This window comes from Mustela nigripes, chromosome 13, assembly GCF_022355385.1.
Source record: "Mustela nigripes isolate SB6536 chromosome 13, MUSNIG.SB6536, whole genome shotgun sequence".
Classification (NCBI taxonomy): Eukaryota; Metazoa; Chordata; class Mammalia; order Carnivora; family Mustelidae; genus Mustela; species Mustela nigripes.
The window spans coordinates 36,846,218-36,862,907 of record NC_081569.1 but is presented as its reverse complement, the minus strand read 5'-3'; the positions used below and the strand labels follow the sequence as shown (position 1 = coordinate 36,862,907).

The 16,690-nt window shown below is 33.9% G+C and overlaps 1 protein-coding gene across 7 annotated transcripts in view; it reads left to right on the top strand.

Moving 5' to 3' along the window:
• ZNF280D (zinc finger protein 280D) overlaps positions 1-16,690 on the top strand; it is a 136,987-nt gene that overhangs the window by 105,533 nt on the left and 14,764 nt on the right. For all 7 annotated transcript variants that reach the window (XM_059371989.1, XM_059371987.1, XM_059371988.1 and 4 more), the window contains one exon: positions 4,547-4,592. In XM_059371989.1, the coding sequence (XP_059227972.1) occupies positions 4,547-4,592 (46 nt within the window). The remainder of the gene's footprint in view (positions 1-4,546; positions 4,593-16,690) is intronic.

Genomic DNA, 16,690 nt, shown 5'->3' with positions numbered 1-16,690 from the left:
GCTTCTCTGGTTGTATTTGTGGTTACAGATGTACTTCCTGCCTTGTTATGATTGGCTGAGGAACTAGATGGGACTGAGCTTCGGTGGGTTTTCACAGGAGAGTAGGCAGCAACTGAGAAACCTGTAACATTGGGACCAGAATCTAGTTTCCCAGTCTTAGAGCAATAGGTCTATGATGTATGGGCAATAGGACATTTTCAGCAAACAATGGCATGGATTGGTCTATTCATAAGATTAATTTGGCAATGATAACTCAGCATGTTTGAGAGTGGAAAACATCCAGAGGCAGAGAGATCAGTTAAGCTTTTTCACTTTTCCTGGCATGATTATAAGGGAGCCTGATTCACAGGAAAGGAATTGGCTGTGAAGAAATGCGGTGGAAATTCGAAGTAGAGCTGTCACTTTTAATCCTGGTTCTGTTACTTAATAGATTTATTACTTCAGCATGGTTAGGCCTCAGATTTTTCTTATCTACAAGATGGGGGCAGCTGGCCAATCTCTTGGGACTCAAGTCTAATTCTAATATATTGTGATATTTCTGAATTGAATTGCTGATTGATTGAAACTAAATAGTAATACAAATGGGGGGATAAAGCTCTGAATGATGACGCTGGGGTTCTTTGTTGAGAAGTGATGGTTGGAATTTTTCCTTAAGAGTGAGAATAATAAGACTGAGCCGGTCTGAGTGGTAAATATTTCTTTTAAATGTTCTTTTTCGAGGTGGTACTTACATTCTTTTGGTTTTACCTTGTTAATCATCTCCCTAAACCTTCCTCTTCTCCACTGACACTGCTTCTACTTTGCTTAAGACAGTCATTAGCTATCTCTTCTCTGGGCTTCCTGAGTGGAGCTTACCCTCTTCTAATACTCCCCTTGGTCTTTCAGATACACATCATCATACTTTCCTGTTAACTTAGCACAAACACTATATCCTGGCAATCAAGATCTTTCCTGAAGTTGCCCTTGCTATCTCTTCAATCGCATATTTGACTACTCTCCTTTGTTCCTACATTATAGTCATATTAGACCACTCAGGTTCTCATAACACTCTTGACTTGTTTCATAATTCTTTGCTTTTGCTCTGCCTTGAAACTCCTTCCCTTGCTTTGCTAACTCCTGCTCTTCTTGCAAAACCAAGTTTACTACAGTATTCACTGCTTCCTTGCATCCTTCCCTTTTGTAGTGGCTTAGTCCTTTGAACAGCCATTCCATCATATAGATGTTTATCTCGCCGCTTTTTTTTTTTTTTTAAACACTTTTCACAATTCCATAAGCATTTGCTTCAACATGTTTCCTTGATGGTGAACTCCTTGATAGGAGGGACTGTGTCTTAACTTTGGACTAGAACTCTTAGCACAGTACCTGATGTATGTGCAACCCAGTAAGTGCTTAGCTCAGTTACCCTTTCCATGTATCTATTAACACCTCTCAGAACAAATGATCAGAAATGGTACACTAGATGTTTTACTATAAGTTAGTAGTTTGATGATTACTATCTTAAATTTAATCTTCACTGTCTTTTTTTTTTTTTTTTTAATTTATTTGACAGACAGAGATCACAGGTAGGCAGAGAGGTAGGCAGAGAGAGAGGAAGGGAAGCAGGCTTCCTGCTGAGCAGAGCCTGATGTGGGGCTCCATCCCAGGACACTGGGATCATGACCTGAGCGGAAGGCAGAGGCTTTAACCCACTGAACCACCCAGGCATCCATAATCTTTAATATCTTAAGTAGAAGATCTTGAGTGACTGGCTTTCCTACTGGCTTATGCAACTTCTCAGCCTTTTTAGTATGCTTACAAATATTCTTAAATTGAAGATTACATTTTAAAAATCAACACTGAATTTTGGGGCTTTTAAATGTTATTAGAAGGACAGAATATGGCCTGGCTAAAATGAATCTGAATGACTTTCCCTTTATAGCTTTTCCCTTTACCCCATGGTATTGTATTGTATGAATGAAACCTCAAAAGAAACCTCAGAAAAACACACTAATGTAGTTAACCCAGGCTTATTTTACATGTAGCCTTGGATTAGTTATGTGACTGCAGAAAAATGCAAGAAGGAGTGTTTATTTTATATTAAACTTTACACGGAAAGGATTGTCCTTTATCAGAAAGATCTGTTTCAGCAGGTTAAAATACAGAAGAAAAGTAATTTACTTGCAATCTTGATCTGTAATCATTTTGAAATTGATCACCATTCTTTCTGTTCTCTTTACACTGAAATTTTAGTGTTTGTTTTAAATGTTTTACTACATTTTTCTATTAAAAAATTATTGCAACATTTACAGGTGAAAAATATAATTATCTAATAGCAGGTCTTTAGCTCAGAACTTTGAGCTTAGCAAATTTCACTGTCTTCTGCCAAGCAATTGAATATCTTAAATGAGGACTATTTCAGCAGGTATCTTTAATGAGTAAGAATTACAGGTAAGAACGCTTTTTTCTTTTCTAATAGTGTGAATGATATGTTAGTAGTTGTGTTAAAATTTGTTCATATTTTTAATTTGTTAATCCTAAAATATGCTTTTGTAGTTACAAAAATGTAGTGTACATTTTAGTGATGAATTTTTAACTCTGAATTGTTTTCTCAGTGAAATTTTATATAGTGTACTTTTTGAATTTTTAAAATATTTGTTTACTTAAATATTTCACTGGTTATTATAATTCTGTTCCATAAATAGAATACCAGTGTGGTTAAAGCCCCCAAATAAGATTGGTATCCTAGTCCTCTTAGTGCAAATTATTTCAATAACTTTTTTTGTTTTCATCTACCAGTTTCTTAAAGATGAAGAGTAATAAAAAAAACTCTGTCACTAACCTGTTTTGCAGAGATAGTGAGAGGCCTTAGTTTCTCCAATTGAAATACCACTAGTAATATTAACACATGCTTAATAGCTTTCATTTTAATTGTTGCTTAAAATCAGTTTATTGGAACAGCCATATGTGAAAAATGATTAGCATGGTAATGTGTCTTTTATAAGAATGTAAGGTTGATCTTTGATAATATTTTCAACCATAAACTTGACAGGGAAATTCTCTTATAAAATATTTTTAAACTTCTTTTTGACCAGTTTGTTTCAGTTTTTCAAATTGAGTTTAAAATTTTTAACTGCTTAGAAATAAAAATCAGTTGTAATATACAAATTTATTTCAAAACTTCATTACTCCAATGTCTACTTTTTGTTTCTTCACACTAATTCTTCATGTTTTCATATGACTTTATACATGTTATTCTTAGGACTATCATTTTCCTGTATAAATCACTAAAGACTAATGTGAAATTTCATCTTTATGAATATTGTTCACAATTAAACATTTAAAAGAATTATAAAATCTTTAATCTCCAAAATGATTGACATTTATTAATTTTGTCAGTATTTCTGTAAGTTTTATTCATCTAAATTTGTTTAGTAAGTTAGTTGTAAGTTACTATAATTCATTACCAATATAATAAAAGAATGAAAAATGACACACTCTATTTTAAATTGTTTGTAATTTCATGTAATAACTAAAAATAGATAAGTAATTTTACACAAATTATTTTTAATATCTAATAAAGCATTAGAATCTATAGACCTGTTTTTTTCAGTGTGCCCTCAGAGAATGGATAAAGATGGTTATCAACTCCGTATTTCAGCTAACCATGAGAGTAGCTTTTAGGATAGTTGATGTTTCTATCCTACTTTAGGTCTTCATTTTTGTACATGAAATTTAAGTCAGTATAGTTGTTACTTATATTAAATATATTAACCTTTAAGTATAGTTTTAAGCGTTCATAAAGTAATGAATCACTTAACTATTAATGGCATTTCAGATCAGGTAGGCACTTGACTTAGGTAGTTTAAAATTGAGTTTAATATAATCAGTAGATAGTATTTCGTTATCAGCAGTTTCTAAAAGATCTTTTGAGAAAGATAGGTTTTATATTAGATTATTTTAGAGATGGCATATGCCTTTCTTAATGTAGTAAGTTACAATTTTTCTATTTTTAGAAACCAGGTTTAAAAAGTTGTAGTTAATATTTGAGCTATGCTTATGAAGGTTCTTAAGAGACTATATCTTTCAGAATTATAAATTATTTCTGTGATTTTGCTACCTTAATTGTAATAAATATCAAAATAGCTTTATATTGAATTTCACAGTAGATAAAATTTCTCTTCTCTCACTTTTTAAGCTCTATAATAGTAAATATTTGTGCATATTATATATTAAGCATACAACCTTTTATTTTTTAAAGAGTAATTCTTTTTTGGAAATGATTTTACTAATATATTATGTCTTTTATTTATAATTGTATTTAACATAGAGAAAAATTCTTAAGTGCTCTTGTTTTTAGAAAAGAAGGAAATACATGCCTGTATTGATTTCTTTAGCACATTTATTGACTCTACTGTTTATTTTTCCCCTAATATATATAAAGGTCATTTACAATTCTACATTAGTTTAAATTCACATCATAATTATTTTAAGCATGCAGAAAAGAAGTGTTGCATATTTTCCATTGTAAATATAAAATAAAGTATTCAATACTTATTTTGTTTTCAAGATTAAAAAATGAAGCTCCCACTAAGGAACAAGAACCTGTGTCTGAGGTAAATTTTGTTTTACCTGTACCATAAAGCTTGAATATGTGAAAATACTACTGGTTTAATTTTTAAAACATTTCAGTTCATTGTGCATAATAACAATTATTGGCATGTTATCAGGAAAAAATAAGATTTGTTTTTTTGTTGTCATTAGATAAAAAAATATCTAACCTTAAGCAAAATTCTAAACTGTTTCTGTTTTTATAAAAGCATCATATATTTCACTTGTCTGTTTTTTAGTTCAACTAGTGAGTTAATGGAGATAAGTTTATTATTTAAAAATCCTGAAATCAATAAAATGTCAAACAGTTTACACACTGGAAAATTAATCTTTCCAGGTGATTTTATTTTCTGGGCTGCCAGGAAAATTTAAAACTTAAAACAGAAATATTTCAAGGGTACCACGTGGCTGTCGGTTAAGCATCTGACTCTTGGTTTCTGCTCAAGTCACAATCTCATCAGTCATGAAATTGAGCCCCTTGTAGAGGTCCTTGCTCAGCAGGGAGTCTACTTGAGATTCTCTCTGTCTGTCCCTCCCCCCACTGCACTCTTTCTCTCTTTAAAATAAATAAATCTTGTTTAAAAAATATTTTGACTATATATTAAATGTGTTTTTACTGTCTTAAACAGGCACTCTGAATAAAATACTTGGGGTTATCCTATAAATATTAGTTACTGGGCAATCTAATGGTGTATGTAGAAATAGCTTTTTGTTTGTTTGATTTTTAGGTTGTTTTTTTTTTTTTTATGTAGAAGTAGTTTTGTTCAAGTACATGGTTTCTCGATGTCAGTTTTTTAATTCTACAAAATATTCCATATCTCTGAGTATGCTCAGAGATGCATGAGGCAGGTTCAGCATTTATCTTTTGAACAGCATTTCCATACCAAACAGTGAATAAGTGAAACTAGCAGAACTGAGCCACTTTCTTCCAAGCAGCTTTCTTCTCTACCATAGAAAGTTTTCTTTTGTTTGAAAGGTTTCTAACTACAAATAAGTTTAATGGATACGGGATTTTTTGGTTATATGATAATTCTTTTTTTTTTTAAGGTATTATTTATTTATTTGAGAGAGAATAAGAGCATGAGCAGGGGGAGGGTGAGGGTAAAGGCCTAGGGAACCAGATTCCCTGCTGAGCAGAGAGCCCCACCAAGGACTTGATGCATGCCTCATCCCAGGACCCTGGGATCATGACCTCTGCCAAAGGCAGACACTTAACTGACTGACTCACCCAGGCGCCCTAGTTATGTGATTATTTTTTAATGTATTTTGGTAGTTTGTGGTTTTTAATACTGAATTTATCTATATAAACTTGTTTGTACTATTCCATTAATCTTTTAATGTCTTAAGGTCTGCAGTGATAATTCTCTCATTCATTCCTGATGTTAATAGTTTGTGGGTTCTTTTTTCCTGTGGTTGTCATATGTTTTACTTTTACATAGGTTATAAAGACAGAATACAGTGTTACTGTTTTTGTTTTAGATAGTTATTTTTTAGAGCAGTTAAAAACTTGAAAAAATAATTTTATATTCAACTTTCTTTTTACCATGTCCAGTGCTCTTTATTTCCTTGTTAGCTCTCCATTTCTGTCTAATACCACATTCCTTTTGCCTTAACAACTTCCTTTGATATATCTTATGTTGCAGATCTACTCATAATTAATTCTTCTATGCCTTTTTCATTTAAAAATATATTTTTCATTTTTGAAAGATATTTTTTGGTGAATATGGACTTTTGGGTTGACAAGTTTTATTTTTCTTCAGCGGTTTAAAGAAGTCATTTTGTTTTCTCTTGGTTTGCATATTTTCTGACAAAATGTCTTACCATAATTTTGATCTTTGTTTCTTATACGTATATAATGTGTTGAATTTTTTCGTTCCCCTCAAGATTTTATCTATAGTTCTCATCAGTTTGAGCAAGATGTGTCTAAGTCTGGTTTGTTCATATGATTACCTATATGTTTATCTATTTATTTATTTGGGGTGTTTATCCTGATTGGTGTTCTTCGAGCTGTCCCATATCTTCTACTTCTGGGATTCCAATTTCCTAAATACTATACCATTTGATGTTAACACCTATTCTTAGATGCCTTGTTTTAGTATCCACCATATCCCCCATGTACTTTTTTTGTGTTTTATGTTGGGTGATTTCTGTCTGTTGACCTATCTTCAGTTTCACTGATTCATTTTTTCACTTGTGTCAGATCTGCTGATGAGCCCATCAAAGGCATTTTTTCATCCCTGTCATTGGGGTTGTTTGTTTTTTTCCCCTAGCATTTCCATTGATTCTTACAGTTTCTGGCCCTCTGCTAAAATTACCATTCTGGTCATGCATGTTGTCCTCCTTTTTTCACCAAAACATTTAACATATTAATAATAGTAATTTAAAATTTTCTGTCTGATACTTCCAGTAGTGGAGTCATATCTGAGTCTGATTCTGCTGATTGCTTTGTCTCCTGACAGTTCATTTTCCCCCTTGCGTTTTTGTGTTACACAGTGTTTGGCTGAAAGCAAGAAATTATATGGAAGACTGAGATAAATAGTATTTGTATCTGAAAAGTGGGCATACTGTTTCTTATGTTAGGTCATTACTGTGAGATTTGATTTCACCTAGTGAGTTGATCTGAGTTTTGGCTTTCTTGTTGCTATAGTTACCCTCGGTGTACTACCAGGTTTGATACCTATAATATTTCTTTGTGCTGAGGGTGGGAGTTATGTTACTGGGGGATTTTTCCCTCAGGATTCTTGTTTCATACTCAGCTTTAGCTCCTCCTGTGAGACTGAGGCTTAAAGGGTGTGTCTTTCTCTATAAATCTACCCTTGCCTTTCCTCCATCAGTACTGTTGTTCCTTGTTATTTGGTGTTTGTTAGCCTGGAGGTGGGTGGTAGGGAGTAGGTGGTGGGAAGTGAGTGGGAACCAGTGTAGCCTCACTCTTTTTTTTTTTTTTTTAAAGATTTTATTTATTTATTTGACAGAGAGAGATCACAAGTAGGCATAGAGGCAGGCAGAGAGAGAGAGAGGAGGAAGCAGGCTCCCCGCTGAGCAGAGAGCCCGATGCGGGACTCGATCCCAGGACCCTGAGATCACGACCTGAGCCAAAGGCAGCGGCTTAACCCACTGAGCCACCCAGGCGCCCTGTAGCCTCACTCTTAAGCTGGTTCCCTGTTTTGGGTCTTGAGAGTAGGATTTTTTCCTTCCATCCCCTAGTCAGTCAGTTCCTGTGCCCTAGGGACAATAGGGTTTGCCTCTCTTCTTTCCAAATATGTAAAGGCATAGACATTAAGAAATTCTATGAATCCATAATTACATCATATCATCTATTAATTCTTTCCTGATATATTCATATTTGATTAAAATAAATCATCATACTCTTATTTTCCTTTGATTGTCCTGTTTTATCTGTGTCAAATGAAGCCACCTTTATACAAAAACCAAATTTCTTAAGCTTATTTTTTGTTAAAAGAAAAAAAACTTTACACTAAATATTTAGCAAGCCATAAGTAATTAAAGGAATGCCTTATTGAATGGAAGGCCACATAGACCAATTTTGGTCCAGATATTTATTTCAAGAATATATGTGATGTGGATAGTTCTTTGAATAGATGTAGGTACTTATTTTAGGTACACCTCTGATAGGATGAATAGCTTGAGTTAGTCTTCAAGATTTTGATCAGATGCAGTGTACTGGAATTGTTAGCATGCCCAGGTAGGATTTTCCTGGTATCACTTTTTTTCATTTCTATAGTTTTACATTTTCTCTTAAAATTAATGGGGCACCTGGGTGGCTCAGTGGGTTAAAGCCTCTACCTTCGGCTCAGGTCATGATCCCAGGGTCCTGGGATCGAGCCCCACATCGGGCTCTCTGCTCAGCAGGGAGCCTGCTTCCCTTCCTCTCTCTCTGCCTGCCTCTCTGCCTACTTGTGATCTTTGTCAAATAAATAAATAAAATCTTTAAAAAAAATTAATTCCTTTCATGTACTATATTATAGTTGGAATCCATATGATTTAGTGGCTTCTAACATAGCTTCTGTTCTGCTGCTGAGTGTATTCTATATACTGCAACAATCTGTTGCTGTTGTTCCCTAACTAAATATATGCCATGGATCTTCCCCTCCAATTTCAGTTTTAGTGAAATTTCATTATAGCACAGGTATGGATAACAGAGAGGAGTCAGGTACAGATGCTTTTCTTTCTTTCTTTTTTTCTTTTTAACTTTTAATTTAAACTACAGTTAGTTAACATACAGTTAGTACATTATTAGTTTCAGGTGTATAAGATAGTGATTCAAGATGTCCATATAACATCCAGGGCTCATCACAGCAAGTACACTCCCTAATCCCTGTCACCTAATTTTTCATCCCTCCACCCACTTCCACTCTGATAACCATTACTTTGTTCTTTCTCATTAAGCTTAGCATAATACTCTCTAGCTCCATCCATATGTTGTTGTAAATGGCAAGATTTCATTATTTTTCATGGCTGAGTAATATTTTATATATATATTTTATATAATATATAACAATATATAAATATATAATATATTACAACAAATTATAATATTATAAGTATATAAATGCCATATATATATATATCTCACATCTTCTTTATCCATTCATCAATGACACTTGGGCTGTTTGCATTATTTGGCTACTATGGATTATGCTGTTATAAACATCAGGGTGCACATATCCCTTTGAATTTGAACTAGTATTTTGTATTCTTTGGGAGATAACTGGTAGTGCAGTTGCAGGATCAGAGGGTAGTTCTATTTTTAACTATTTGAGGAACTTCCATACTGTTCTCCACAGGGGCTGCACCGTTTGCATTCCCACCAGCAGTGCAAGAGGATTCCCCTTTCTCCATATAGCTGTTGTTTTCTTGTGTTGTTGATTTTAGCCATTCTGATAGGCCTATGTGATACCTCATTGTAGTTTTGACTTGTATTTTCCTGATGATGAGTGATTTTGAGTATCTTTTCATGTGTCTGCTGGCCGTCTGTATGTCTTCTCTGGAAAAGTATCTGTTCGTGTCTTCTGCCCCTTTCTGAATTGGATTATTCATTTTTGAGTGTTGAGTTTTAAAAGTTCTTTAAATATTTTGGATACTAACCCTTTATCAGATATGTCATTTGCAGATATCTTCTTCCATTCCACAGGTTGCCTTTAAGTTCTGTTGATTATTTCCTTTGCTGTGCAGAAGATTTTATTTTGATGAAGTCCCAATAGTTTATTTTTGCTTTTGTTTCCCTTGCCTCAGGAGACATCTCTAGAAAGAAGTTGCTATGGCCAGTGTCAAGGGGCTGCTTCCTATGCTCTCCTCTAGAATTTTTATGGTTTCCTATCTCACATTTAGGTCTTTCATCCATTTTGAATTTATTCTTATGTATAATTTAAGATAGTCCAGTTTCATTCTTCTACTTCTTGCTGTCCAGCTTTCCTAACACCATTTGTTGAAGAGACTATCTCTTTTATAGTGGCTATTTTTTTTTTAAAGATTTTATTTATTTATTTGACAGACAGAGATCACAAGTAGGCAGAGACACAGGCAGAGAGGAGGAAGCAGGCCCCCTGCTAAGGAGAGAGCCTGATGCGGGGCTTGATCCCAGGACCCTGAGATCATGACCCAAGCTGAAGGCAGAGGATTAACCCACTGAGCCACCCAGGCGCCCCTATAGTGGCTATTCTTTTCTGCTTTGTTGAGGATTAATAGACCAAATAGTTGTGGGTTCATTTCTTGGTTTTCTCTTCTCTTCCATTGATCTTTATGTCTGTTTTTGTACCAGTACCATACTGTTTTGATAACTACAGCCTGTAATATAACTTGTAGTCCAGAATTGTGATGCCTCCAGCTTTGCTTCTTTTTTAAAAGATAGCTATGGCTGTTTGGGGTCTTTCATGGTTCCATACAAATTTTAGGATTGTTTGTTCTAGCTCTCTAAAAAATGCTCTCAGTATTTTGGTAGGGATTGCATTAATGTGTAGATTGCTCTGGGTAGTATAGACATTTTAAAAACATTTGTTCTAATCCATAGTGGCATGTCTTTCCATTTCTTTGTGTCATCTTCAGTTTCTTTCATTGGTGTTTTATAGTTTTCAGAGTACAGATGTTTTACCTCTTTGGCTAGGTTTATCCCTAGATATGTTACTATATTTGGTGCAGTTTAAGTGGGATTCATTACTTGTTTTGTCCTTATTTCTGGAGATTTTCTCTGATCATTTTTTGCCTTTGTCATTTTTGGTCTTTCCTTTCCACTGAAAGAGTCACCATTAATATGTCTTCTGGGGCTAGATTAGTGGTCACAATCTCCTGTAGTTTTTGTATATAGTTTTGTTTGTCTTAGACTCTCTTTATTTCTGTTTCTATTTTGAATGCTAGCCTTGCTGGATAGAGTATTCTTAGCTGCAGATTTTTTGTATTCAGCACTTTGAGTGTATCATGTCACTTCCTTCTGTCTTCCTTTTGTAAGTTAAGGACTTTTGTCTTGCTGCTTTTAAGATTTATTTTTCTTTATCACCATATTTGCAGATTTGATTACAGTATGTCTTGGTGTTGGCCTGCTTTTCTTTATTTTGATGGGAATTCTCTGTGCTTCCTGGATGTGGATGTGTTTACTTTTCCAAATTTGGGAAGTTTTCAGCTAATATTTCCTCAAATAAATTTGAGGAAATTTTCTCTCTCTCTTCCTGTAATACTAATATTATTATGTTTGATGGAGTCGTTGAGTTCCCTGAGTCTATGCTCATGTCCCATAATTCTTCTTTCTATTTTTTGTTTATCTTCATCATTTTCCATTATTTTGTCTTCTTTGTCACTAATTCATTCCACTGCTTCTCCTAACCTGCTGTTCCTTGCATTAGCCCTGTTTCCAGTCTCATTTATTATATTCTCCATCTCTGATTGATTCTTTTTTAACTCTTATCAGTGTGGTTAGGGTCACCCTGATGTCTTCTATTCTTTTCTCAAGCCCAGTGAATATCCTAATGATTGTTGCTTTAAATTCTCCATCAAGCATGTTACTTATATTGTTTCGCTTAAATCTTTGGCCGTGACCTTATCTTGTTCTTTGACTTGGGATAAATTCCTCTGTCTTAACATTTATCTAATTCTCCTGTTATATAATTTTCTGTTGTTTGTAATGTTTGATGTTTTATATTTTTTATACAAATGTTAATATGTACATCTATTTGATTGTTAAATGTTTATTATGTCTAACTGTGTATTAATTAAAAATATACTGAAAATGTATATCAAAAAAATTTTTTAAAGTACGGCATCTGCAAAGTCAAGTGATGTATCATTCAGAAGATGAAAAACACATGCAAAAATTTATCAGAGTTATAGGGCACTGTAACAAGTTAGGTTGGAAAAACACAATTTTCCAGATACTGAAAGTTTTGAAGTCTTTAACATTGACACTCTTAGAATTAATGTGAAATTCAAAGTTAAAAACTTCTCTCTGAATTATGAGGAAAAGATAAAATGATAAAATTTTTCTCCCAAAAAATAATTATGCCATATTTGAACCTTGCTCAACTCATAATCATAATTTAATATCAAAAAATGCCTCATCTGTCAATTCTAATATGATTATCTTTTTTTACTATTTTAGAAAATATATGTATTTTGGAAGTGGGGTAATTCAACAAGCAGATGGAATATTCTTTTCTATTCCAAAAACAAATGGAAATCACATACAGATATAGGCATTAAGATCAAATGCACTTGAGACACTTTGCATCCAAACTAAAATGTTTATTAAATATGAAAATATTTAATATCAAATGTCAAAATTATGTTGAACTCAAAAGCATCTTCATACAAATATATTAAATTTTTCCACAAATTACCTGTATAGAATGATATTTTGAACAAAGTAGCAAAAGTTAATAAAACTCTACAATCAGAAAAATGACCATAAATAAAGCTGTATGCTTAATAAAAGTCCTGTCCCTTTGCTTTTAACAAATAAAAGAAAGTAATTTTAAAAATGTGTTCAGTGAATATAAAACTTGAGCAAGAGATGTAAATATTCACATGAATTTTTTAATTAGACAAAATAAATTAGAAATGCATGAATCAGTGAATGAGAATATTGATAATTATAGGAAGAGTGCTTATTAAATCCACATGAAGATTGTAAATGGGCTAACTTCATATTTGAAATATATATGTGAAAAATTAAATGAAGTGTCTGCAGATTTTGAATTTTTAAGCCAAAAAAAAAGCTATTTTCTATAAATGATATTGATTTACAAAAAGCAGCCACTGACTCTGCCCTTAGAGTTAAGAACAAGTTAAGTTCTATAGAAATTTCATGTAGAATAGGTTATCACAGCATCAACAAATTGTAATATTAAGAAGTGTATTTTGGTCCTCTAAAACAGATGAGCAAAGTGTTAATCAAAATATTAAAATAATAGCAGCCACAGTAGCATCCTGTAAAAGATATTTCAGTAAGCTGAAGTTAGTTTTAAATTATTTAAAATCATCACTTGGTCAAGAGAAATTGATAAACATGACAATTTGCTTATTTGAAAACAAGATGGGAAAAGAACTAGGTTTGAAGATATTGATATGCTTGCTTCCTGTAAAGCCAGTAAAATGAAACAATAAATTCTGGTTTTCGTAGAAATGTTTAAACTTAAATTACTTTCGTGAGTTCAGTACACCTACTTTTTACTTTTTCAACTGATGCTTTGAGGAGAAAAAGCATTCTGGGATTCTGGGAAAATGACAGAGTAGAAAGCACCAGGAATCTATCTTCCCACGGAGGCAACAGTTGTACTGGCAGATTCTGTCTGATGTAACTACAGGCATACGTCACAGGTATCACAGCTCTGGCTCCAGACTACTGTAACAAAGAAAATATTGCAATAAAGCAAGTCAAATGAATTTTTTATTTCCCAGTGCATATAAAAGTTATGTTTATGCTGTACTATAGTCTATAAGTATGTAATAACATTGCATCTAAAACAACAATGTATGTTACCTTTATTAAAATTACTCTGTTGCCCAAAAATGCTAACCATCATCAGAACTTTTATCAAGTAATAATATTTTTGCTGGTAAAGGGTCTTGCCTCCATGTTGATGGCTACTGGCTGATCAATAGAACGTTTTTCAAAATTGGAGTCCATCCTGTTAAACTCTGCCACTTTATCAATGAAGTTGATGTAATATTCTGAATCTTTTGTTGTCATTTCAACAGTCTTTATAGCATCTTCACCAGGAGTAGAGTAGATTTCGTCTAAAGAAATCACTTTTTTTTTATCCGTAAGAAGCAACTCCTCAGCCATTAGTTTTGTCATGAGATAGCAGCAGTTCAGTCACATCATCAGGCTCTACTTCAAATCCTAGTTCTCTTGCTATTTCCACCACACCTGCAGTTATTCTTCCATTAAAGTCTTCAACCCCTCAGTCATTCATAGGGGTTGGAATCAACTTCTTCCAAACTCCCATTCATGTTGATATTTTGAACTCTTCCCATGAATCATGGATGTTCTTAATGGCATCTAGGATGGTGAATCCTTTCCAGAAGGTTTTCAGTTGACTTTGCACAGATCCATCAGAAGAGCAGCCATAATCTTATGAAATGTATTTTTAAAATAATAAGACTTGAAAGTCAATATTACTCCTTGGTCCAGCGCTATACGATGGAAGCTGTGTTAACAGGCATGAAAACATCATTGATCTTACTGTACATCTCCATCAGAACTCTTGGGTTACCAGGTACATTACCAATGAGCAGAATATTTTGAAAGGAATCTTTTTTTTTTTTCCCCCTGAGCAGTAGGTCTCAACAGTGGGCTCAAAACATTTGGTAAACTATGTAATAAACAGTTAGGCTGTCATCCAGGCTTGGATGGCACCACGGTTTCCATAAATCTTCAACTTGTAAAATAAAATGCAATATCTGTGATGTGCTTAAGGAAAATGGAATATTCCTGTATTTTGGAAGTTTAGAGTCTGTTGAAAGCCTGCAACTTCCTGGGAAGACTTGGGCAGTATGTTGTAATTAATATCAGTCAGTGTAAGCATTCAGCACAGTAGCAGTTACCCATTCCCTACCTTCAGCCACATAGCAGGCAGCTGTGCTCATGTTCCTGGAGCAGCTTGCACACAGCTTAAGGGGCCACAGTGCCCCAAAAGGATACTGGCCTCCAAATATTGAGTATCTGTGCTATTGTCACTAATAGATGCTTCTCACCACAGCATTCCACAGAAGTGGGCACATTGAGGTTACACCTCTCCTCATTGCTGCAAGCCCCTTCCTTTATTACTGAAGTGACTTTCAGGAGATTTAAAAGATACAATGCCCTTTTATTCTACTTAATTTTGTGCTTTTCGCCTTTTAGGAGCCTTACATTAATGATAAGAACATTCAAAAATAATCACATATATAGGTTAAATTAGAAAGTGGTTGTACTTGCCCAGAGAAAAGCTCAGACTAAACATGAGAAGACCTGAGGTTTACATCTCATGTTGATCCCAGGAACAGAGATAGCCTACAACAATCAAAAGAAACAAAAACAGCAGACACTGGGAAGGGGGATAATCTGATTTCCAAAGTTACTACATTATTAGTTTCAAATGTCCAGTGTTCAACAAAATCACAGGACATACAAAGAAACAGGCAAGTGTGACCCATTCAAAGGGAAAAACTCAATAGAAACTGGTCCTGAAAAAAGACCTAATGGCAGATATACTAGACAAAGACTTTAAAACAATATTATAAATATGCCCAATGAACAAAAGGTTATGTGAGGGAAGTCAAGAAAACAGTATGCTAACGAAATGAAAATATTAAAGGGAGAGAATACCTGAAAAGAAACAAAAAATACATCCTGAAAAGTACATTAACTGAAATGAAAAATTCATTAGGGGAACTCAAAGGTGGATTTGAGCAGATAGAAGAAGAATCAGCAAACTTTGAAGACAGTACCATGGAAAGCATTGAGTCTGAGGAACAGAGAAGAAAAAGATTGAGGAAAAGTGAACAGAGCCTGAGGCAGCTGGAGCCTACCATTAAGCAGACCACCATACATATTAAGGGAGTTCCAGAGAATATTTGACAGAGACAGAGACATAAAGAAATAATGACTGGAAACTTACCAAATTTGATGAAACATATGAATGTAAACATCAAGAAGCACAGTGAATTGCAAGTAAGATGATCAAAGACATCCACTCAGACACATTGTAATCAAACTCTCAAAGAACAAAGAATCTTAAAAGCAGCAAGAGAGAAGCAAATCATCATATCGGGGATCTTCAGTGAGATTATCAACAGATTTCTCATCAGAAACTTTGGCAATCAAAAGGCTGTTTGTGGACCAATATATTCCAAAATACTAAAAGAAAAAAAAGCTCAATAATTTTATGTGTTAAAACTATCCTTCAAGGGACGCCTGAGTGGCTCCATTGGTTAAATATCTGCCTTTGGCTGAGGTCATGATCCTGGGGTCCTGGGATCGAGTCCTGCAGTCCCACATGGGGCTCTCTGCTCAGCAGGGAGTCTGTTTCTCTCTCTGCCTGCCACTTGCCCTGCTTGTGCTTACTCTCTCTCTCTCTCTCTGACAAATAAAATCTTTCAAAAATAAAACTGTCCTTCAAAAGTGAGATATTCTGACATAAAACCTAAGAGAGTTTGTGAACACTAGATCTGCCCTGCAAAAAAAGCTCAAGGGAGTTCTGTATGATGAAATGAAAGGACAGTACATGGTAACTCAAAGATACAAGGAGAAATAAATATCTCAATAAAGGTAAGTACATGGGAAATTATAAAAGCTAGTACTATCTTAACAATGCTTTTAAACTAATTTTGTTTTCTACATGAATTAAGAGATAAATGCATAAAAAGAAAAGATATTAGTGTAAAAGCTAACATTACTATAACTTTGATTTCTAACTCCAAATCTTGTTTTCTACATAATTTAGGAAACTAATGCACTTAAAATAATTATTTGTGTAGATCTGGGTACACAGTTTATAAAGATGTAATTTTGTGAGAACAGCCAAAAGGGGTGGGGATGGAGCTGTAAAGGAGCAGAGTTTTTATATGTTACTGAATTTAAGCTGGTATAAAATCAAATTAGAGGGTGACAACC